We start from the raw sequence: 26,061 nt of genomic DNA on the forward strand, positions 1-26,061 counted from the left end.
GGCAAAGATGCCAGGGCAATTCAGTGAGGGGAGGATAGTCTTTTAACAAATGGTGCTATATCACTTTGATATCCATCTGTCAAATAGTGAATAGTCCCTTATTTCACACCACATAAATAAATTAACCTCAAATGGATCATAAAAATAAGAAAACAATAAAACTTCTGTAAGAAAATGTAGTGGAAAATTTCAGTAACCTTAGGATAGGTAAAGATTCCTTAAAAAGGGAACAAAAAGCACAAATTTTAAAAGTTTAAATTGATAATTATGAAAAGATGCTCAGCATCACTAATCATCAGGTAAATGCAAGTCAAAAGCACAGTGGTATATTACCTAACACCAGTTAGGGTGGCCATTATCACAAAGTGAAAAGATAACATGCTGGTGAGAAAGTGGAGGAAGGGGAACCCTTCTGCACTGTTGTAGAAATGTAAATCGATACGGCTCTTATGAAAAATAGCATGCAGTTTCCTCAAAAAATTAGTAATAGAGCTGCCATGTCATTTAGCAGTCCCACCTTTGGATATGTATTCAAAAGAAAGAAAATCAACATCCTGAAGAGGTACTTGCATTTCCATCTTTACTGCAGCAATATTCACAGTAGCCAAAATGTGGGAATAACTTGTCTGTCAGAGGATGAATGGATAAAGAAAATAATGGTATACATGTACAATGGAATGTTATTCAGACTTAACAAAGAAGGAACTTCAGCCAATTGTGACAACATGGATGAACCTGGAGTACATTATGCTAAGTGAAATAAGCTCTCATTATATATGGAATCTTTAAAACAAAAAAAAGTCAAGTCAGAGTGGGAATGGTAGTTACTGGAAGCTGTGGGTAGGGGATGAACGGAGATATTAATCAAAGGATAGAAACTTTCAGTTATAAGATGAGTAAGTTCTGGAGACCTAATGTATAGCATGGTACCTGTGGTTAACAATAAAATATACTTGAAATTTCCTAAGGGAATAAATCTTAAATGGTTTTACACACAAAGAAGTAACTGAGATGAAGGATATGTTTATTAGCTTGATTGTGGTAATCATTTCACAGTATAAACATGTATCAAAACACCATGTTGTAGACCTTAAATTTTGTATTTCTCAATCATACCTCAGGAAAGCAGGAAAAAAATAGATGATTTTGAGTTCATTAAAATATATTCAAAAGATATATATTTTGTTAAGAAAATGAAAAGGCAAGACAAAAACTGGTAGAAAATATTTGCAGAACATCTATCCAAACAAGGCTATTTATCCAGAATATATAAACAACTCATACAGGTCCATTATAAGTACATAACCCAGTAAAAACAAGGGTAAAATTTTGAACAGGTACCTCACCAAAGAAGATACACAGATAGCAACAAATAAACAAATTAAAAGATCTTCAGCATCTTTTGTCATTAGAGAAATGCAAATCAGAATTATGAGATGTACTTTAGAATGAAAATTTTAGAATTAAAAAGAACAGCAATACCTAGTTCTGGGTTAGATGCAGAGGAAATTGATCTCTCATATGTTACAGCTAAATCAAATCCCTTATGATTATACAGTAGAAGTGAGAAATAGATTTAATGGACTAGATCTGATAGAGTACCTGATGAACTGTGGACAGAGGTTCGTGACATTGTACAGGAGACAGGGATCAAGATCATCTCCATGGAAAAGAAATGCAAAAAAGCAAAATGGCTGTCTGAGGAAGCCTTACAAATAGCTATGAAAAGAAGAGAAGCAAAAAAGCAAAGGAGAAAAGGAAAGATATAAGCATCTGAATGCAGAGTTCCAAAGAATAGCAAGGAGAGATAAGAAAGCCTTCCTCAGTGATCAATGCAAAGAAATAGAAACAACAGAATGGAAACGACTAGAGATCTCTTCAAGAAAATTAGAGATATCAGGGGAACATTTCATGCAAAGATGGGCTTGATAAAGGACAGAAATGATATGGACCTAACAGAAGCAGAAGATATTAAGAAGAGGTGGCAAGAATACACAGAAGAACTGTACAAAAAGATCTTCATGACCCAGATAATCACGATGGTGTGATCACTCACCTAGAGCCAGACATCCTGGAATATGAAGTCAAGTGGGCCTTAGAAAGCATCACTACGAACAAAGCTAGTGGGGGTGATGGAATTCCAGTTGAGCTCTTTCAAATCCTGGAAGATGATGCTGTGAAAGTGCTGCATTCAATATGCCAGCAAATTTGGAAAACTCAGCAGTGGCCACAGGACTGGAAAAGGTCAGTTTTTATTCCAATCCCAAAGAAAGGCAATGCCAAAGAATGCTCAAACTACCACACAATTGCACTCATCTCACACACTAGTAAAGTAATGCTCAAAATTCTCCAAGCCAGGTTTCAGCAATATGTGAACCGTGAACTTCCAGATGTTCAAGCTGGTTTTAGAAAAGTCAGAGGAACCAGAGATCAAATTGCCAACATCTGCTGGATCATCAAAAAAGCAAGAGAGTTCCAGAAAAACATCTATTTCTGCTTTATTGACTATGCCAAAGCCTTTGACTGTGTGGATCACAATAAACTGTGGAAGATTCTGAAAGAGATGGAAATACCAGACCACCTGACCTGCCTCTTGAGAAACCTATATGCAGGTCAGGAAGCTACAGTTAGAACTGGACATGGAACAACAGACTGGTTCCAAATAGGAAAAGGAGTAGGTCAAGGCTGTATATTATCACCCTGCTTATTTAACTTATATGCAGAGTACATCATTAGAAACATTGGGCTGGAAGAAGCACAGGCTGGAATCAAGATTGCCAGAAGAAATATCAATAACCTCAGATATGCAGATGACACCACCTTTATGGCGGAAAGTGAAGAGGAACTCAAAAGCCTCTTGATGAAAGTGAAAGAGGAGAGTGAAAAAATTGGCTTAAAGCTCAACATTCAGAAAACGAAGATCATGGCATCTGGTCCCATCACTTCATGGGAAATAGATGTGGAAACAGTGTCAGACTTTATTTTTCTGGGCTCCAAAATCACTGCAGATGGTGATTGCAGCCATGAAATTAAAAGACGCTTACTCCTTGGAAGCAAAGTTGTAACCAACCTAGATAGCATATTGAAAAGCAGAGACATTACTTTGCCAATAAAGGTCCGTCTACTCAAGGCTATGGTTTTTCCAGTGGTCATGTATGGATGTGAAAGTTGGACTGTGAAGAAAGCTGAGTGCCGAAGAATTGATGCTTTTGAACTGTGGTGTTGGAGAAGACTCTTGAGAGTCCCTTGGACTGCAAGGAGATCCAACCAGTCCATTCTAAAGGAGATCAGTCCTGGGTATTCATTGGAAGGAGTGATGCTGATGCTGAAGCTCCAATACTTTGACCACCTCATGCGAAGAGTTGACTCATTGGAAAAGACCCTGATGCTGGGAAGGATTGGTGGCAGGCAAAGAAGGGAATGACAGAGGATGAGATGGCTGGATGGCATCACCGACTTGATGGACATGAGTTTGAGTGAACTCTGGGAGTTGGTGATGGACAGGGAGGCCTGGTGTGCTGCGATTCATGGGGTTGCACAGAGTCAGACACAACAGTGACTGAACTGAACTGAATTGATGTTACAGCTGTGAATGGACGAAGTCACTGCCACTTTGGAGAACAATTTGACAGTTTCTTATAAAGTTAAGCATACTTTTACCGTTAGACAGAGCCATTCTACTCCTAGGGTAGATATTTGCTCAAAAGTTTTGAAAGCAGATGTCCACACCAATGTTCGGACCAGTATCACTCATGATAGCCTAAAAATAGGAACAACCCAGATGTCCATCTACTTATAAATGTGAATTTTGTGGTATATATGTAGAATGGAATCTTGCTCAGTTTAATAAAAAGGAGCAAGCTACTAATATATACGCCAATGTATAGCAAAATGTTGTGTTATGAATTTCTCATGGATTTCAGAAAAGGCACAACTGTAGTCATAGAAAGAAGGTCACTATTGCTGGAGAGTCGGTGACAGGGAACTGACTGCAGATGTCAAGAGAAAGCTTTTGGATGGTTGATTGAAATGCTGTATATTGTGATTCTAGTGATGCTTACATGATTGTATCCATTTGTCAAATTCATTAGTTAATTTTATTCATTGTGATTGAATCATCCTACAGCAAAGCTGAATAAAGAGGCACAATTATTTTTATTTTAAAATTAATTTATTTATTATAATTGGAGAATAATTACCTCACAGTATTGTGGTGGTTTTTGCCATACATCAGCATAAATCAACCACGGGTGCACCTGTGTAGCCCCATCCTGAACCCCCCTCCCACCTTCATCCCCACTGCATGCCTCTGGGTTGTTCCAGAGCACCGACTTTGAGTGCCCTGCTTCATGCATCGAAGTTGCACTGGTCACCTATTTTACATGGTAATATACATGTTTCAATGCTATTCTCACAAATCATTCCACCTTCGCCTTCTCCCACATAGTCCAAAAGTCTGTTCTTTACATCTGTGTCTCTTTTGCTGCCTTGCATATAGGATTGTTGTTGCTGTCTTTCTAAATTCCATATATATGCTTTAATATACTGTTTTGGTGTTTTTGGTGGAGCTCTGTATAATAGGCTCCAGTTTCATCCACCTCATTAGAACTGATTCAAATGCATTCTTTATTAGTAGCTGAGTAATATTCTGTTGTGTATATGTACCAGAGCTTCCTTATCCATTTGTCTGCCGATGGACATCTAAGTTATTTCCATGTCCTGGCTATTGTAAACAGTGCTGTAGTAAACATTGGGGTACATGTGTCTCTTTCATTTCTGGTTTCCTTGGTGTATATGCCCAGCAGTGGGATTGCTGGGTCATATGGCAGTTCTGTTTCCAGTTTTTTTAAGGAATCTCTACACTGTTCTTCATACGGTGGCTGTACCGGTTTGCATTCCCACCAACAGTGTAAAAGGGTTCCTTTTCCTCCACACCTTCTCCAGCATTTATTGTTTGTAGACTTTTTGATGGCAACCATTCTAAGCGGCATGAGTTGATACCTTATTGTGGTTTTGATATTCATTTATCTAATAAGGAGTGATGTTGAGCATCTTTTCATGTGTTTATTAGCCATCTATATGTCTTCTTTGGAAAAATGTCTTAGAAAAGTATAACCTTCCAAAACTGAACCAGGAAGAAACAGAAAATCTTAACAGACCCATCACAAGCATGGAAATTGAAGCTGTAATAAAAAAATCTTCCAACAAACAAAAGCCCAGGATGGCTTCATAGGTGAATTCTACCAAAAATTTAGAGAAGAGCTAACATCCATCCTACTCAAACTCTTCCAGAAAATTGGAAAGGAAGGTAAACTCCCAAATTCATTCTATAAGGCCACCATCACCCTAATACCAAGACCAAACAAAGATGCCACACAAAAAAAGAAAACTACAGCCAATATCACTGATGAACATAGATGCAAAAATCCTCAACAAAATTCTAGCAAACAGAATCCAACAACATATTAAAAAGATCATACATCATGACCAAGTGGGCTTTATTCCAGGGATGCAAGGATTCTTTAATATTTGCAAATCAATCAGTGTGATACACCATATTAACACATTGAAAGATAAAAGCCATATGATTATCTCAATTGATGCAGAGAAAGCCTTTGACAAAATTCAATACCCATTTATGATAAAAAAAATCAAAAAACCTCTCCAGAAAGCATAGAAGGAACATAGCTCAAGAAAATAAAAGCCATATAGACAACTAATTGGAAAAGTCAATGGCACCCCACTCCAGTTCTCTTGCCTGGAAAATGCCATGGATGGAGGAGCCTGGTGGGCTACAGTCCATGGGGTCGCTAAGAGTTGGATACGACTGAAGTGACTTAGCAGCAGCAGCAGCAGACAAACTGATAGCAAACATCCTCAATGGTGAAAAATTGAAAGTATTTCCTCTAAAATCAGGAACAAGACAAGGGTGCCCACTCTCACCACTACTGTTCAACATAGTTTTGGAAGTCCTAGCCACAGCAATCAGAGAAAGAAAAGAAATAAAAGGAATCCATATTGGAAAAGAAGAAGTAAAACTCTCACTGTTTGCAGATGACATGATCCTCTACATAGAAAACCCTAAGGATACCATCAGAAAATTACTAGAGCTAATCAATGAATATAGTAAAGTTGCAGGATATAAAATTAATTTACAGAAACCCCTTGCATTCCTATACACTAACAGTGGAAAAAACAGAGAAAGCAATCCCATTCACTATTGCAATGAAAAAAATAAAATACTTAGGAATAAATCTACCTAAAGAAACAAAAGACCTATATATAGAAAACTATAAAACACTGACGAAAGAAATCAAAGATGACACAAATAGATGGAGAAATGTACCATGTTCATGGATCGGAAGATCAATATAGTGAAAATGAGTATACTGCCCAAAGCCATCTATAGATTCAGTGCAATCCCTATCAAGCTACCAGTGGTATTTTTCACTGAGGTAGAACAAATAATTTCACAATTTGTATGGGAACCCCACAAACCTTGAATAGCCAAAGCAATCTTAAGAAAGAAGAATGGCACTGGAGGAATCAACCTACCTAAGTTCAGACTATACTACAAAGCTACAGTCATCAAGGCAGTATGGTACTGGCACAGAGACAGAAATATAGATCAGTGGAACAAAATAGAAAGCCCAGAGATAAATCCATGTACCTATGGACACCTTATCTTTGACAGGGTAGGCAAAAATATACAATGGAGAAAAGACAACCTCTTTAATAAGTGGTGCTAGGGAAACTGGTCAACCACATGTAAAAAAATGAAACTAGAACCCTTTCTAACACCATACACAAAAGTAAACTCAGATGGATTAAATATCTAAATGTAAGACTAGAAACTATAAAACTCTCAGAGGAAAACATAGGCAGAACACTCTCTGACATAAATCACAGCAAGATCCTCTATGACCCACCTGCCAGAGTAATGGAAATAAACAAGTGGGACCTAATTAAAGGTAAAAACTTTTGCACAATGAAGGAAACTGTAAGCAAGGTAAAAAGGCAGCCTTCAGAATGGAAGAAAATAATAACAAATGAAACAACTGACAAAGAATTAATCTCTAAGATATACAAATAGCTCATGAGGCTCAATACCAGAAAAATGAACAACCCCATCAACAAGTGGACCAAAGAACTAAATAGGCACAATTATTTTTAAATGACCAAACTTCCTTTAAGTTGTAGCGAATAGTAGGGAATAATAGGTTTCATTATTTTTTGAAACTTTCACAAACAAATATCTATGTGTCATTATTTTTCAAAACTTTCACGAACATGTATCTATGTGTTTTGGCAGGGAAGAGAGAAAGGTTATCCATAACATGTTGGATATCTAATGAATAGCGTGTGTGCACGCTAAGTTGCTTTACTCTTTGTGACCCTATGGACTTTAGCCTGCCAGGCTCCTCTGTCCATGGAATTCTCCAGGCAAGAATACTGGAGTGGATTGCCATGCCCTTCTCCAAGGGATCTTCCCATCTAACTCATGAGTGCTGATACCTAACTTCACTCATCAGTTGACGATAACAAAGATTATAGTAAAAGAAGACTTGATTTTGCTTAATAAAAAGTAATTGTTATTATATTTAGTATATCAGATGCATAATTTTTATCTTCTTATTAACTATTATCCTCATTGTCATCACTTTAGAAATACAAACCTGGTCGATGTGATGATATTTTGAAATGGAAGCCTCCCAGTCTTAATTCTGTGGATTTTCGCCTAAAAATAACAAGAATGGGAGGAGAAGGGTAAGTATGCGCATTTGATTCCCCATCATTTTTATATGTAATAATACTTTTACTATTCCTAGGTACTTACCCAAAAGTTATGAAAACAGATGTGCATATAAAAGTTTGTATTATAGAAAGCTTCACTGTTTATCTGATATTTTACATATACCTTCAAAATAAAGTAAAATACTTTTCCAGTATACTTTATATATGTATACTATAAATCTATCTCATTTTCCCAGATTATTTCTTTGATATATTACAGCTCACATTTTGTAGCATCCTTTAAAATTGACCAATTTTAGTCTTAAAAAAAGTTATTTCTAATATTAACACAATGAACTTCATTAAAATGTAAAAGTGAAAATAGATTTTACTTGAAAATAATCCAGTCAAGTGAATTATAAATGTAAGATATTATTATTATTATTCAGCATTTTAAAACAAGCCATTTTTCCTTTGAAGGAAACTGCTTCATGTTTGCATTTGCATGGCAAAAACTTATTTATACTTTATTGGGGTAGAGTTTTAATTGTAGAATTTCATTAAAATTTTTCATAATGTCTATTAAGTGTTAATGTCATGTATTGGTTAATCTTCATATGTGACTTCATTGGTTAGTTGTTGTTGTTGTTAGTTGTTAAGTCATGTCTGACTCTTGCAACCCCAGGCTCCTCCGTCTATGGGGTTTCCCAGGCAGGAATACTGGAGTGGGTTGCCATTTCCTCCTCCATCATTGGTTGCTACATTAGAATAAAAAAAAAGAAACATGCTTTAGTATTAATAAATATTTTCATTGTTTTTCCAAAGCCTTGTTTTATTTTACCTTGTTCCACAATTTTTTATGGCATCTTATGTAAGTAAATGCATAATAACAAAATAAGAAATGTTAAATCAAGGAAATCCTAAAGAGAAAATATATAAGATAACATTGGCAGAAAGCTTAAAAATGTACCAGTGCATGCCATGAAATGCATGCACTTTTTATTTGCCAAAGATAAACCACAGGTTTGTTTTTTTGTAGCTAATGGAATGATGGGTAGATGATGAGTTATGTGACTACAGATTCCAGAAGATTAAGTCTCTTAAGAGATTATATGTTTTCAAATAACGATACTGTGTAGGGTGATGAATCCTAACTAAAAAGAGAGTGTTTATTAAGTTATATATCAGTTTCTAAAACATAGAGTAGTTAATATTTTATGTCCTTAAATAAGAGTTTGTCACTTAATAACAAAGTACAGTTTAGCCAGAACAGCAATCTGGGACCTCAAATAGTGTTGTTTAGGTATTTTTACTCTCTATTGATCTGGTTTAATTCAAAGATAGATTGATAACTTTTGACAATAGAATTGGATAAAATATATATATTGTATAGAATAATGAAGATTAAATAAAAGAAATAATATTCGTAATCTAGGATATCTGTATGCTGGATATCTGTCAGGAAGAATAATCTTTAGTTTACTATTTATTGATACTTATCTTAGCTATGCATTGATATTAATATCAGTTAACCATTTATTAATTATTAACCAGTATTCTCAATACAATGTTGTTATAACACTTAATTACTAATAAGATGAATAAATATTGTTAATGTTTTCTGGAAACTGCCCCCAAACACATTCTACCCCCCCATCTATATAAAATAACACTATCTTTGGATAAATATTGCTGAGTAGTAAGCTCAAGACTATTATTCTTCCTGATGAAGTGTTGGGTGTACAGGTATTCTGGGTTGCCAGTTCGCTTTAGAACCTCCAAATCAGTAGTCATGCAACATGATGCTTGTATGTCTTTCTGGAAGTGCCTTGGAGAATACCACCTCTCTTCTAAACAGTGATGGCTGAAGGATTAAGTCTGATGGGGCTGCATGCATCTTTTTTTTCCCTTAAAAGACACAAATGAATATGGTTCTTTGGAAATAAGACTTCAAAGATAAAGTGAAATTTGTGAAATTGCTTCATTACTAAATCCTCTATTTTACTTAAATCTCTATTTATAATATTTAGTTAAGAAGTATAAACCTTTGTGTGATTTTGTTGATTGTTTCATTGAGTTTTGAAAGGTTATTTTGTTTGGCTTTCTAAGATTGCACTTCTTAGCAACACTTAAAAGCTACATGAGGCTACATGTGGAATGACCATTTTTCTAAGTATTAAAAATGATATTAATTTTTTCCTTTATTTGTCTATTGTAATTAAATATGACAGTATAATTTAGTAGTTTGTCATTTGCTTCTATTCTTAGTATGTTTTAATATATATATATTTAATTTTACCTATTTGGAATGTCTTATAAAAAAAATGAATTATCTCTTATTCTAGTACCTCTTTAAAACATACCAAAATGTTAGCATTAAAGACGATTATTCTTATAGAATTAAGCAGGTTACATTGGTGTAGGTACGTGATTTATTTATGTAACAGTGTCAGTTTTCAAAAATGGAGTATTATAATATGAAATGTAAAGTGATAAATATTATATTAAATATGTATTATTCAGTTAGCTGGAGTAATATCCTGTTTTTTCCATGGAGAGAATGTTATGGATGATAGCAGTTTTCACAAAGTAAATGAGTTTGTATCTAATGCTTATGTTAGATGCTATATGTCAGAGAGCATTATGGGAAATACACCTGTAATAGTTTGAGAGGAGCCATGTCTCTGAATCATAAGAATCATAACATTTGACTAGTGAAATGGGACTAAAGTATTTAAATATCATAAGGCAAGCTAATTTTTTTTCTTTGTTCTGCTCCTAAATATTTCTACAAAGTTAAGTATGGAGTGGAATGTCTTGACAGGTATAATATAAATACCAATCTTTGAAAATGTCTGCAATGATTCTTTTTTTTTTTTTTGCAGACATTTGGTCTTTTAACTTCTTGTAGTATCATTTCTTGGAGAAGGCAATGGCAACCCACTCCAGTACTCTTGCATGGAAAATCCCATGGACGGAGGAGCCTGATAGGCTGCAGTCCATGGGGTCGCTAAGAGTCGGACACGACTGAGCGACTTCACTCTCACTTTTCACTTTCCTGCATTGGAAAAGGAAATGGCAACCCACCCCAGTGTTCTTGCCTGGAGAATCCCAGGGACGGGGGAGCCTCGTGGGCTGCCGTCTATGGGGTCACACAGAGTCGGACACAACTGAAGTGACTTAGCAGCAGCAGCAGCAGTATCATTTCTGAAAATTTTAACATATTAAGTTAATGTTGAGTTCAGTTCAGTTCAGTTCAGTCGCTCAGTCATGTCCGACTCTTTGCGACCCCATGAATCGCAGCATGCCAGGCCTCCCTGTCCATCACCAACTCCCGGAGTTCACCCAGACTCTCATCCATCGAGTCAGTGATGTCATCCAGCCATCTCATCCTCTGACGTCCCCTTCTCCTCCTGCCCCCAATCCCTCCCAGCATCAGAGTCTTCTCCAATGAGTCAACCCTTCGCATGAGGTGGCCAAAGTACTGGAGTTTCAGCTTTAGCATCATTCCTTCCAAAGAAATCCCAGGGCTAATCTCCTTCAGAATGGACTGGTTGATTGACCTAAAATAACTTGTGTACATCTTAGCAGTTTACATTGTATTGACATACAATACAGATTTTCATCTGAAAGCTATTGCATTGCTTTAAAATTATTGTGGGTTTAAATAATCTACAACCAAAGAATATAGTCATTGTCAAAAGCTAGGGTTACAAAGGTTGTCTGTATTTTGGAGAGTGCAAACACTTGAGTACAACAATGTCAGTGACTTATAGTGAGCAAAATAACCTTATTATTTGTATAGTATAGTTTAGAGCACAGATTCTAGAGCCAGGGTGCCTCGGCTTAAATCTTATTAACTATGCTTTGAGCATATTCTTTATTTCTGTGCCTCAAATTCCTCGTTAGTTCTATTTTACTAACGAGGAATCACCTCATTGATGCAGTGGACTTCAGTCAGTTTAGTCGCTCAGTCATGTCTGAAACTTTGCGACCCCGTGGACTGCAGCATGCCAGGCTCCCTGTCCATCAACAGCTCCAGAGCTTACTCAAACTCATGTCCATCGAGTCGGTGATGCCTTCCAACCGTCTCATCCTCTATTGTCCCTTTCTCCTCCCGCCTTCAGTCTTTCCCAGAATCAGGGTCTTTTCCAATAAGTCAATTCTTGATGCCAAGAATAAGTCAATTCTTGGCATCAGGTGGCCAAAGTATTGGAGTTTCAGCTTCAACATCAGTTCTTCCAATGAATATTCAGGACTGATTTCCTTTAGGATGGACTGGTTGGATCTCCTTGCAGTCCAAGGAACTCTCAAGAGTCTTCTCCGACACCACAAACAAAGCATCAATTCTTTGGTGCTCAGCTTTCTTTAAGGTCCAACTGTCAGATCCATACATGACTATTGGAAAAACCTTAGCTTTGACTAAATAGGCCTTTGTTGGCAAAGTAATGTCTCTGCTTTTTAATATGCTGTCTAGGTTGGTCATAACTTTGCTTCCAAGGAGCAAGCGTCTTTTAATTTCATGGCTGCAGTCATCATCTGCAGTGATTTTGGAGCCCAAGAAAATAAAGTCTGTCACTGTTTCTACTGTTTCCCCATCTATTTGCCATGAAGTGATGGGACCAGATGCCATGATCTTAGTTTTCTGAATATTGAGTTTTAAGCCAACTTTTCCACTCTCCTCTTTCACTTTCATCAAGAGGCTCTTTAGTTCTCCTTCGCTTTCAACACCGTTCCTCCTTCGCCATAAGGGTGGTGTCATCTGCACATCTGAGGTTATTGATATTTCTCCCAGCAATCTTGATTCCAGCTTGTGCTTCATCCATCCTGGCTTTTTGCATGATATACTCTGCATATAAGTTAAATAAGCCGGATAACAATATACAGCCTTGATGTACTCCTTTCCCAATTCGGATCCAGTCTGTTGTTCCATGTCTGGTTCTAACTGTTGCTTCTATATCTGCATACAGATTTCTTAGGAGGCAGGTAAAGTGGTCTGGTATTCTCATCTCTTGAAGAATTTTCCACAGTTTGTTGTGATCCATGCAGTCAAAGGCTTTGGCATAGTCAATAAAACAGAAATAGATATTTTTCTGGAACTCTTGCTGTTTCAATGATCCAATGGATATTGGCAATTTGATCTCTGGTTCCTCTGCCTTTTCTAAATCTGGTTTGAACGTCTGGAAGTTCACGAATCATATACTGTTGAAGCCTGGCTTGGAGAATTTTGAGCATTACTTTGCTAGTGTGTGCGATGAGTGCGATTGTGTGGTAGTTTGAGCATTCTTTGGCATTGCCTTTCTTTGGGATTGGAATGAAAACTGACCTTTTCCAGTCCTGTGGCCATTGCTGAGTTTTCCAAATTTGCTGGCATATTGAGTGCAGCACTTTCACAGCATCATCTTTTAGGGTTTGAAATATCTCAACTGGAATTCCATCACCTCCATTAGCTTTGTTCATAGTGATGCTTCATAAGCTCACTTGACTTCACATTCCAGGATGTCTGGCTCTAGGTGAGTGATCACACCATCATGGTTATCTGGGTCATGAAGATCTTTTTTGTACAGTTCTTCTGTGTATTGTTGCCACCTCTTCTTAATATTTTCTGCTTCTGTTAGGCCCATACCGTTTCTGTCCTTTATTGTGCCCATCTTTGCATGAAATGTTCCCTTGGTATTTCTAATTTTCTTGAAGAGATCTCTAGTCTTTCCCATTCTATTGTTTCCCTCTATTTCTTTGCATTGATCACTCAGGAAGGCTTTCTTATCTCTTCTTTCTATTCTTTGGAACTCTGCATTCAAATAGGTATGTCTTTCCTTTTCTCCTCTGCTTTTAGCTGCTCTTCTTTTCTCAGCTATTTGTAAGGCCTCCTCAGACAACCATTTTGCCTTTTTGCATTTCTTTTTCTTGGGGATGGTCTTGATCACTGCATCCTGTACAGTGTCACAAATCTCCATCCATAGTTCTTCAGACACTCTGTCTATCAGATCTAATCCCTTTGTCTATTTGTCACTTCCACTGTATATTCGTAAGGGATTTGATTTAGGTCATACCTGAATGGGCTAGTGGTTTTCCTTACTTTCTTCAATTTAAGTCTGAATTTGACAGTAAGGAGTTCATGATCTGAGCCATAGTTAGCTCCTGGTCTTGTTTTTGCTGACTGTATATAGCTTCTCCATCTCTGGCTGCAAAGAGTATAATCAGTCTGATTTCAGTATCAACCATCTGTTGATGTCTATGTGTAGAGTCTTCTCTTGTGTTGTTGGAAGAGGGTGTTTGCTATGACCAGTGTGTTCTCTTGCCAAAACTCTTGTTAGCTTTTGACTTGCTTTGTTTTGTACTCCAAGGCCAAAGTTGCCCGTTACTCCAGGTATCTCTTGAGTTCCTACTTTTGCATTCCAGTCCCCTATAATGAAAAGGACATCTTTTTTTGTGTGTTAGTTCTACAAGGTCTTGTAGATCTTCATAGAACCATTCAACTTCAGCTTCTTCAGGATTACTGGTTGGGGCATACTGTGATATTGAATGGTTTGCCTTGGAAACAAACAGAGACCATTCTGTCATTTTTGAAATTGGATCCAAGTACTGCAGTTTGGACTCTTGTTGACTATGATGGCTATTCCATTTCTTCTAAGGGATTCTTGCCCACAGTAGTAGATATAATGGTCATCTGAGTTAAATTCACCCATTCCAGTCCATTTTGGTTCACTGATTCCTAAAATGTCGATGTTCACTTTTGCCATCTCCTGTTTGACCACTTTCAGTTTTCCTTGTTTCATGGCCCAGCATTCCAGGTTCCTATGCAATATTGCTCTTATAGCATTGGAGTTTACTTCCATCACCAGTCACATCCACAGCTGGGTATTGTTTTTACTTTAGCTCCGTCTCTTCATTCTTTCTGGGTTTATTTCTCCACCAATCTCCCGTAGCATATTGGGCACCTACTGACCTGCGGAGTTCATCTTTCAGTGTCCTGTCTTTTTTGCCTTTTCATGCTGTTCATGGGGTTCTCAAGGCAAGAATACGGAAGTGGCTTGGCATTCCCTTCTCCACTGAATCACATTGAGCAAACCCCAGGAGATGGTGAGGGACTGGGAGGCCTGGAGTGCTGCAGTCCGTAGGGGTGCAGAGAACTGGACACGACCGGATGACTGAACAACAGTAGCGGCACAAAATAGAAATTGGCTGAGGATTAAGTGAACTAATGTATGTAAACTATTTTAGAACAGGTGGCACTTGGTAAGCATTTTTCTGTTTGTTATTGTTTGTGTTGTTTTCAGTTAAGGCATCCATATTCATCCATAAGTGAAAAGTCCATATTCCCTTTTGGCCAGTCCTGTAGTTCTATTGTTTGCTGAACCATCTGAATTCAGTTTTCTATGTGCATTACTTCCTATTTGATTCCAATTTCTGTTAATTTTTCCCTTTTAAAATGCATATGTTTTCAATGTATTTGTATAATTAATTATATAAATTGTTGAATATCTGGAGAGCAAGAGCATAACAAAAATCAGAAAAGTTTTTACAGAAATTTTTGATAGTGAATGTCTTAAAATAACTTTGGTGATATGTATAGTGGGTAAGAACATGAGTTTTTGGCCAGGACTGCACAGAACCAATCCTAGCTCCACTACTTAACTTGCTGTTGTTTCTTAATCTTTTTAAACTTCCTCATGTGTAAAATGTCCCCAGTAATAGTGCTTAGCTCATAGATTTGTTGTGAGGATTTATTCATACTCTTTATTTAACTGTATGAATAGACCGAGTAAATTCAAGTTCTGCCTGTATGCTGCTGCTGCTGCTGCTAAGTCGCTTCAGTCGTGTCTGACTCTGTGCGGCCCCAGAGACGACAGCCCACTAGGCTCCTCTGTCCCTGGGATTCTCCAGGCAAGAACACTGGAGTGGGTTGCCATTTCCTTCTCCAGTGCATGAAAGGGAAAAGTGAAAGTGAAATCGCTCAGTCGTGCCTGACTCTTAGCTACCCCATGGACTGCAGCCTACCAGGCTCCTCCGTCCATGGGATTTTCCAGGCAAGAGTACTGGAGTGGGTTGCCGTTGCCTTCTCCTCTGCCTATATAGACTTTACAATTATAAGCTAGTAGGCTAAAATGCAAAAATAATTTTGCGTTATGAGGTTTTGTAGAATGAAAAAAATGATGCATCTTATTAACCCAGCTCAGGCCTGGGCATTTGAAAGTGAGAAGTGCTAATAGCTTCATAACAAGCACAATGAGGTAAATGGCATCAACTACATGATTCTACTTTGCTTGAAAATGGATGAAAAATCCTTTTATTCTGACTAAAGTAATTTTTTTCTTTTGTTAAGATTTATTTAAAGAAAAGAATGATTAATTCTATTAATATTTCTCATATTTACTTGAACTAGTGTTAGGATTTTAAGAAAGACATTATAGTGATAAAATATTCAGACTGTTGAAAAATGTTGTTGTGTAAGAAAGGATTAAGTCAGCAAGAATATAATAAAAAATTCTTATTTCTTTGCTGAACAGAGTTCCTCCCACCCCACCCCACCCACTCTATTTTGGAATGAAATGTTTAACTCTTTTATTTATATTTCATTGAAGAATATTTTTAAGTAAGTGAAATTAGAGATAAAAACACTAATATAACCAGTATTATTACAGAGTACACCTAATGGTTGTATTTGGCATATAGCTGATCATACTTTGGGGGGTATAAGAGTGGCTACTTTTATCTTTTCACAAAAGATAAAAGTAACTGCTTTGGTTATCCTATTTGAACATATTCTCATCACTCAAACATTTTTAAAGAAAAATGCTTCTTTGGGTTTCAGTCCTTTGAATGGTTACTCTATCAAATTCTTGATTATGGTGTTTTTTCCAAGGGGGCCGGGAGAGCAATGGAGAAGCTAAGCTGAAAGCTGAGCTTTCAGTTCCTCTGCCCAGCTGTCTGGTTGTTTTTGAGGTATTAGTAATTCCTGTTAACTCTTTTGTTTGATATTCCCGACTTCCTACAGAAAATTGATCTCAGGCCACCTACCAAAAATAAATACCACAGTCAAAGTGCCTAGGAGAGAGGGAGATATGGTTTCAAAACATGTGTTTATAACTTCACTGGAGTCAAAATACTCTTTCACTTTTTAATTTACTAAAGAGAAATTGGCATCACATTTATTTTTATCATTTGGTTCTTTGGAATTTAACTTTTATTTTTATTCATTGAAAATTATTCTTTATAACAAGAGCCTTTGCTTGTATTATTTGTTCTAATTTAATATAATTTTCCTTAATGACATATTTTTCTTTTTTTTGACATATTTTTCTAAGTTAGCTTTTATGTTATGAGGTGCTTGTTACCTGGTAGATATCTGTGGGGATATTGTATAGATAGAATACCAGTGTTGTTTCTACTTTGAATCACATTGGAGAGAATGTGATTCAAACTAATCCAAGTAGCCTGTGAAAACAATATTTTACTATAGACCTTCTTGAGTTTGTGTTAATATAAAGGAGAGTTTTTCTAAATGCCATCATATTAACCTACTGCAGAAGCAGTAGTGTTCATAACAAAAATATTACTAAGCCTTAGTAAAATGAACTGTCTCATCCTCTGAGGATGAGATGATTTGATAGTATCACCAACTCAATGGTAATGAATTTGAGCAAACTCCAGGAGATAGTGGAGGACAAAGGATCCTGGCAGGCCGTAGTCCATGGGGTTACAAAGATTCGGATATGAGCAACAATTGAACAACAACAACAGTGAAATGAGACACTTATAGTATTGTCTAATGGCTTATATTTGACATAATTATGGATGGAGATTTTAAAATTAGTAATTTGTTACCACTTGCTGTATTAGGATTTGGCCTGAAGTATTTATGAAGTTATGATACATTTATTGCTAACCATTCCAAGTTCAAATTCTTGTTTGTATTTTAAGGGTAAAAGGAGGGAAAAAATTGAACTTTTAGTCACTGTGCATTTCTCTGTTAAAATCAATTATGGAATAAATTAAATAGCTCTGATTATTAAAATAATTAGAAAATAATTAGTGATAGAATTATTTCTTTTAACTTTCACAGTCTGTTTTGAACCAAGTCATTTAATTCGGTTTAAAGAGTTAATTATGACAAGAGGATATTTAATATCCTGTAGCATATGACAGCTTCAAAATATAAATATGGTAATTTATTGTAAAAAGAATAAAGCTAGGGCACATCATTGTTAATGCAGTCCTTTTATCTCTGGAAAATGGAACTCATATTAAGCTTTGAACCTCAGGGGAAAATATATGGGGGAAGGGTATGGAACTCATTTTGTTCTTTGTGTTTATCAGAAAACTATCTTAGTTTCCAAGTATTGAATAATGTTGAATAATAGTATGGTAAGAACAATTATGATCCATGATTTTTGCAAAACTTCGTGAAGTGGTGTTGCTAATGGTTGTTCTCAGTATCTTAATTTTATTATATTGGTACCTGTTATATATGACCTTTTTTTAAATTATACTTAATTGTAAGAAACATATTTCATTGTTTAATAATAATCTAAGCTTTAGATGTTCTAAGTGTCCATAAATGTACCAGTGTTATGCACCGTAAACAGTACAGATTTAACAACTGTATTTATAGTAAATTACCACCTTGTAATGTTTTAATTAGAAACCTCTTTCAACTGGAAGTTTTCTATATCTGCAGCTTAAGGATAGTTCATGTTGATAAACAGAAGTCATTGCAGATTTCATAAGCATGTTTTCAATTATCAAAGGAAGTCTGTAGATTATGCAGCTTTTTAAGAAAGTGCATTCTGTTTTTACTTAATTGTTTGAAAATGGATCTAAATTGTATGTCCATTAACATGCTAATATCAAAAGTATTTTTCCTGACCGTTGTACAATGACACAAGTTCCTCAAATATCATCCAATTTACCTCTTGTGAGTAATGTCTTTAACTTTCATAACTAGAGCAGGAATATGTATTATTTAGATTTTTAAATTGCTTTGGCATTTAAATATGGATTTATTATAGAAAGTATAAACCATATTACATAGTCTCAAGGGAGTTTAGAATACATTAACTGTAAATTACATGAATTCATTACTAAGAAACAAAGACCTTTATTCATCTTTTTCAGAATCTAATTTATTAAAATGAAAAAAAGAATCACTATCCTTTGTCTTCCATTTAGTTTTGGACTTTCATCATAGTAAGTAGCAGTGCTAGTTAAAACTGATTAATCACTATTCAGTAACTGTTCTTGAAAACCATCTGTGTGCAAACTGCATTGTTAGGAGATGAGAATAAAAAGATGGATAAGCCCTATCCTGAAGGTATGAGTAGTTTGGCTGGAGGGGGAGATACAGATAAGTATTAGTGTGACAAAAGCTGTACTATCAGTATGAGGAAAGCACTACAGAAGACCAATCTTATATTATATATAAAATATTTTAATTGTAACAGCACGGTGAAGTTTCCATAGATGAAGGTTCTGTGAGTAAAACTTTGTAAATACATAAGAATGGCATTCAAGATATATAGTCTGAAAAAAGGTCATTAAATTAATGTGAAATGTTTATTGAATCACTAGAATTTATGGACACTTGTATAAAGTAGACTAGGACCAGACTGTGCTAGACCAAGAAAGCCAGAGTAGAGAATTAGGACTCACCTATGGTTTTTCCTGTGGTCATGTATGGATGTGAGAGTTGGACTGTGAAGAAGGCTGAGTGCCTAAGAATTGATGCTTTTGAACTGTGGTGTTGGAGAAGATTCTTGAGAATCCCTTGGACTGCAAGGAGATCCAACCAGTCCATTCTAAAGGAGATCAGCCCTGGGATTTCTTTGGAAGGAATGATGCTAAAGCTGAAACTCCAGTACTTTGGCCACCTCATGCGAAGAGTTGACTCATTGGAAAAGACTCTGATGCTGGGAGGGATTGGGGGCAAGAGGAGAAGGGGACGACAGAGGATGAGATGGCTGGATGGCATCACTGACTCAATGGACGTGAGTCTGAGTGCACTCTGGGAGTTGGTAATGGACAGGGAGGCCTGGCATGCTGTGATTCATGGGGTCGCGAAGAGTCGGACACAACTGAGCGACTGATCTGATCTGATACTGAACAGTTGGTGATCAATTAAAAGAACCAACACCTGTGCTTTAGAAAGTAACTGGCTAGAAGATAGAGATTGCTGACATTTTCTAATCAGTTTTACAAGCCAGAAACCTATACATTGTCTTTGTCTCCCTTGCCTGGTTATCCAGAGAAGTCCTGTTAGTTTTACTTCTCAGCTATTGCTTAAGTCTGTTGACTTTGTTTTGTCCCATAGTCATGACTTCATTCAAGGCAGCATTGTGTTACCTGGACTACCACAGTAGCCTCTAACTGATCTTACTGCCCTTGTTCTTCCCTAGTACACCGTCTGACATTAGTAAACATTACCAGAACTCTGTCAGCCCTTTTCTTTCAACCTTCTCTCTCTTTGGTTAGTGTTTGTCTGGTGTGGTGGGTTGAAATGTATCCCTCAAAAAGGTGTGTGGCATGCCCTGTTACCTGTGAATGTCACTGTGCTTGGAAATAGAATCTTTGTTGATGTAATCAAGCTGTAAGTGAAGATTGAGGTCATACTAGAGTACGGTGGGCCCTTAATCCAATATGACTAGTTTTGTTTGAGAGAGATATAATAAGAGGAGAGGGGGAGATACATGAGGAGGGAATGCCATGTGATGAAGTGCTGCAGCTGTAAGCCAGGGTTTGTCAGCAAACCATGAGACGCTAGGAAGAGGCAAGACAAGATTTCTTTCCTGTGGATTTCAGAGGGAGCGTGGTTGTATCATCTTGATTTTAGAATTCTAGCCTCCAAAACTGTGAGACGATAAATTGGTTTAAGCCACCCAGCTTTGTGGTACTGTCTTATGGAGGCTCTAGGAAACAAATGCATCTTGTATGTATTGTTTTACCCTTTAACTTTAATTATTCTTTTTTTCCTTATATTTTAGATTCATCTGTTGTAAACAGCATTTAGCTGGACTTTGTATCTTCCCTGACAGCTCAGTTGGTAAAGAATCTGCTTGCAATGCAGGAGACCCCAGTTTGATTCCTGGGTTGGGATGATCTGCTGGAGAAGGGATAGGCTACCTACTCCAGCATTCTTGGGCTTCCCTTGTGGCTCAGCTGGTAAAGATTTCATGCTTGCATTGCTTTCACGGTCGTTCATGAATATGCACAGAGACAAACGTTAAGAGTCATCTGCTTTCTTGTTTTAACTCTCATACTATAAACAAGTCTTTCCTGTGGTGCCATGTTTTCCATGTTTCGGTGCTTTATTTTTTGGTGATTTCACTGGACCTCCAGGTGTAATCCTGAAGTGCTATCTAATGTTCCTAAGTGCAGGAAAGCTGTGATTTTCCTTTCAGAGAAAATACGTGTATTAAATAAGCTTCACTCAGGTATGAGTTAAGTGTTGGCGTGAGCTCAGCGTTAACGAATCAACAGTTATATATTAAGTAATACGTCTTAAAATAGAAACTGAGAACACGGTTATGTGTTGTTTGGTTAACAAAATATGATCAGGGAATTGCAGGAACCTAATGCTGAATTTACCCAAGGAGCGGTGGTTTAGCATTCCCTAATTTAGTGTTCTTGGTGACTTTATAGAACTACTGTGAATGACAAGAATGGACCGATATTTTTTCTTTTATCTTGTTCTTACGCTCCTTGGAATAATAAGCTCTTGTTCTTCTTCCCCTAGGATCTGTCATTCTGCATATTGGCAACTTTTAATAAATACCTATTCAATGAATAAATGAATCTCTGTGTCTTTCACGTAGTAGTTGACACAGTTTAATAAATACCTATTCAATGAATAAATGAATCTCTGTGTCTTTGACGTAGTAGTTGACACAGTTGGCTCTGTGTATCCACGGGTTCCCCAGTTCTACCTTCTGAGGAGGGCCAACTGTATTATGCCATAAATAGTATATGAGGGTCTCGAGCACCTCAGATTTTGGTATCTGCAGGGGGATACCCTGGAACCAGTACCCATGAATACCAAGGCAGAACTGTACATTTTTTTTGAATAATGAATACTGAATAAATTGACTACAAAAGATACTACACTAGAATGTTAGTTTAATTTTAGAATTTTGTCATATTGAAAAAATAAGATTAGACTTCCTCAGGATTTTGGAGATATATACAGATACAGATGTTTCTGATGATGGGATATTTTTTCTCTAATGCCCCAGAATATTGTCATGATTCAGTGAAACAAAAGATATCATTTTGAAAGTACCTTAGATTTGGAATACTAATGCTTAAAAAAACTCTTAGATGTATTTTTGAAATAATACCATTGGAAACATTCTGGCAACATTCCTGTAATTATATTTGTCTGACAAAACTTCACTGGCTAATTTATGCTTGTGTAAGTTGCCCTTTGGAACGTTTGCAGACAAAGTATACCTGTCATTTTTTTTTAACTATTTTTCATGTGTATCCTGTGTTATACATACTAGAATTTTTGATACATGTATGTTTATGCTCATTGGAAACTCTAAAAAACTAGAATTTGATGAAGCTCACTGTGCAATCTAGCACAGGTACAGATATTAACCCTGTTAACAACTAACTATACTTAAGTTAACTAGATAAGTCAGTGGCTTGTTTGTCATTCAACAAGTGGACTCCTCCCTTGACACTTCTCCACTGGTGGAAGGGAGGTGCTGCCTTGTTACTGCTGGGTGGGAGTGGACGTCCAGGTTCTCCACTTGGCCTCTGTAGAATGGTGGAGAGATGGGGTAACTGGAAGATGCCCCTTGTTTCTGCTGGGCAGGGAGAGTTGTAAGTTCAGAATCCCCTCATGGCTTCCATTGACATTGTATTTTAGAGAAGGGATAGCCTTCTTATCACTGGGTTTGGTGAAAGACCTGATCTCCTAGACAGCCCCAGTGAGAGGTGGGGTGAGAGTGGACATGTCAGTTCTTCTGTGGTTCTTTCATGGTTCTTCCATGGTCTTCACCATCATTGTGGCTACTGGAGAATGTCTCCTTAGCCTGTGGCTCCCCAGTCAGCTTTCCCTATCCACCTCCTATCAGAGGTTTGGGCCTCCTTTTTGTAGTCTGGTGAGGATGGACACCTAGGCTCCCTACTTGGTCTTTGCTATTAGGGTTGGGGATGGTGTGAAGTATTTTCGTTGTTGTTGCACTAGTGGTAATTATCTAAAAAGTTTCTTGCTAGGCTCCCCATTGGATGGAGAGAGGAGGCTTTTCTTGGGGCCTTTTTTTGGGGAGGGAGTCTCTTCCCATTGGCTTGCTGGCTTCTCTTCGTTTCCAGTCTGAAATACATGAAGCAAAAAACAGACACATAGTGTATTCATTACCATGTAGTTCCTTGAGTCTTGAGCTCCCTACTTGGACTACCTTTTTCTCTGCATCCTTTAGTGTCTTATGTTTGCGTTATATGCAATGTCCTTGTTTTTTAATTGTACTTAGTGAGACGAATAGGGAAAAGTTTGCTTCATCTTCCCGGAGGCAGAAGTCGTAACATACAATTTAGTTTATAAAGTTTAATTACTCATAACCTTTTAAGAACAGTTGATACTATAGTTGCTCACTCGTTGAATTGGTGCATATTTTTTTTTTGAAGGCTGTTTGTCTCCATCCAAGAGCTTTGTGAATTGAGAAAAGGAAGATGAAGATAAACACTCACAGCATTTCTACCACGTTGGTTTTCAGATATGTCAATTTCCATACCTTTCATAATCATAATTTATGATTTAGATGAGGAAAGATAGAATGCATTGTATTGACAATAACTTCAGTCTTTTCCTATCATTTCCATTGCTAGCTGGTTCTGTTACACTCAGTTTATCTTGGATGATCATTTAATTGTGCTGTGGATTGTTAAACAAGCCTGGGCTTTTATTACAGAACCACAGATTACCTCTGGAGCTAGTGAGCTGGTCAGGGTATCCATTCTAAATTATAAGCTGTCATTCACTTTGCTGCTACTCCACTGCCTTTGAAAGATGAAAGTGCACATGAGTCTGGTGATTTTCAACAAGTGCTATTATTCAGTTTAGATTGTAAAAAAATACATTTTAAGACTCTCAGTTTGAATAAGGACTTAAGTTTAAATTTTAATTGGACTGAACATTTTCATTGTTTAATTTTCACAGTATTTTATCCAGAAAATTAAATAATGTCTTTATGAGTTAGGAGAGATATCTCCATTTTACAGATGGGAAAATTGAAAAATGCCAATTTTTTATGACTTATCCAAGAGCATTCAGTGAACTGAGATTAAAACTCGAACAACAGACCAAGATTGGAATTCTCAATATTTTTTTTAACCACCATCTTGTGCTCAGTCCAATAGACCATGCCACTAACTAAATTAAATTTATATATCTTTCAAAATAAGAGCAAGGGGAGAGAAGGGGTTATCCAATTAGAACTTTAGCTTCAGACATGGTCTGTGAGTGTCTAATTTTTCAGTCTGATGCATCAGGAATGTTTCATCATTATCATATCCCCTTTTTCATATGCAGCATAATAAAAAGTCCGTAATACTAGGCAGTAATTTAAAAAAATATGAATTTCTCCTTAACAAGAAATGTGATAGTTATTTGAAGTTTTTTACAATTTAAAGGAAAACTGAAAAATGTGATATGAATGAACAAATGTAGTGCACGTTGTTGTTACGGTTCAGTCGCCTAGTCATGTCTGACTCCGTGCAACCCCATGAACTGCAGCACATACTTGCCGTTACATATATTACATATCTATATTTTATATGTTGCACAGAAGCATTATAAACCTTACTGAAAATTTATGGTAGGTTTGCAAGCTATCAGAGCTTATCATATTATAGACTACTAACTGTAAAGTAAGTTGGAACTTGGAAATTGGTTTATTAAAATTAAATTTCATTACATATTATTCTTCTATTAGTTTGAAATATTTATATAGAATATTTTAGAGTAGTTTGTTATAATATGTTAGGAAGAATTTATTACTAAAAATTGAGAGTCTGGGTTCTAGGTTGAGCTCTTACTCAGCTAAATATATTGATCATGGAAACATATTTGCAGGTTTGTCTTTGGAAATTAGAATCCTCATATAGCAGTTTATTGTTGATAATATAGCACCATGGAGGTTTCTTTTCTGCTATTTTTTTTTTTTTCTTTTCACCTTTTCTTTTATTCCTAAGAGTTTCCTTTTGTATTCTATTGTTAAAATTCTAATCAGTGTCAGGTAAAACTGTATAACAATGTATTGCTTTCCAATTTAGTGCTTCTGTTTTTCACAGTGGATGTTTTATTTAAAATGACTCAGTTCAAGATGGTACTATGGTATGATTCTATCGCTCAGTGGTGTCCAACTCTTTCTGACCCTATGGACTGTAGCTAGCCAGGTTCCTCTGTCCATGGGATTTTTTCAGGCAAGAATACTGGTGTGGGTTGCCATTTCCTCTTCAAGGGGATCTTCAAACCCAACAATTAAACATGTGGCTTCTGCAGCTTCTGCATTGCAGGCAGATTCTTTAACCACTGAGCCATCGGGGAAGCCCAAGGTGATACTAAACAAGTTAAAAATTAAAATCTGTATCTCAGTTGTCCAAGATTAGGAATCCCTATAACAAAACTAACTTATATACTTTATTCATCACTCCAAACTAGTTCTTCTCTACCTTCAAGATCCTATAATTTTTTTGCTATTAAAGTCAGTTGTATTTTGCCTTACATTATAGTGAGCTGTTAACTTGACCCCTACAGTACCTAATAAATTGTTTTACACTACCTATTCTCAGGTACACGTTTTGAATCGAATTCAGTTCTGTGAAGACAAGATAAACTCATGACCCCTTTCTAATACCTGATTTTTAATATGGATGTATTGATATTGTTTCTATTCAGCTTATTCCTCATTTGGCTTTCAAATTAGTTTTATTGTTTAATCATAGTTTTCTTCACCTGGTTAGAATTATTAAGATTTTGTTTCCTCAGTAATCTTCTAATTTGCATGATGAAAAATCAGATGATCACTGATCAATTATTTTAAAATGTATTCCATTTTAATATATGCCATCTAGATGATCATTCTAACCAGAACAGTGCCTACCACATAGTAGTGCTCAGAAATGAATAAATGAGAGAACTAACACTGGTGGCTCAAATGGTAAAGAGTCTGCCTGCAACACGGGAAGACCTGGGATTGGTCCCTGGGTTGGGAAGATGCCCTGGAGGAGGGCATGGGAACCCACTCTAGTATTCTTGCTTGGAGAATCCCCATGGACAGAGGAGCCTGGTGGGCTACGGTCCATGAGGTCGCAAAGAGTTGGACA

General features: G+C 36.6%; 1 protein-coding gene across 2 annotated transcripts in view; it reads left to right on the top strand.

Annotated features, from left to right (window-relative positions):
* The window catches only part of RNGTT (RNA guanylyltransferase and 5'-phosphatase), a 232,613-nt gene that overhangs the window by 137,792 nt on the left and 68,760 nt on the right, over nt 1-26,061 (top strand). For both annotated transcript variants that reach the window (XM_027551417.1, XM_027551416.1), the window contains one exon: nt 7,667-7,767. In XM_027551417.1, the coding sequence (XP_027407218.1) occupies nt 7,667-7,767 (101 nt within the window). The remainder of the gene's footprint in view (nt 1-7,666; nt 7,768-26,061) is intronic.

This window comes from Bos indicus x Bos taurus, chromosome 9, assembly GCF_003369695.1.
Source record: "Bos indicus x Bos taurus breed Angus x Brahman F1 hybrid chromosome 9, Bos_hybrid_MaternalHap_v2.0, whole genome shotgun sequence".
Lineage (NCBI taxonomy): Eukaryota > Metazoa > Chordata > Mammalia > Artiodactyla > Bovidae > Bos > Bos indicus x Bos taurus.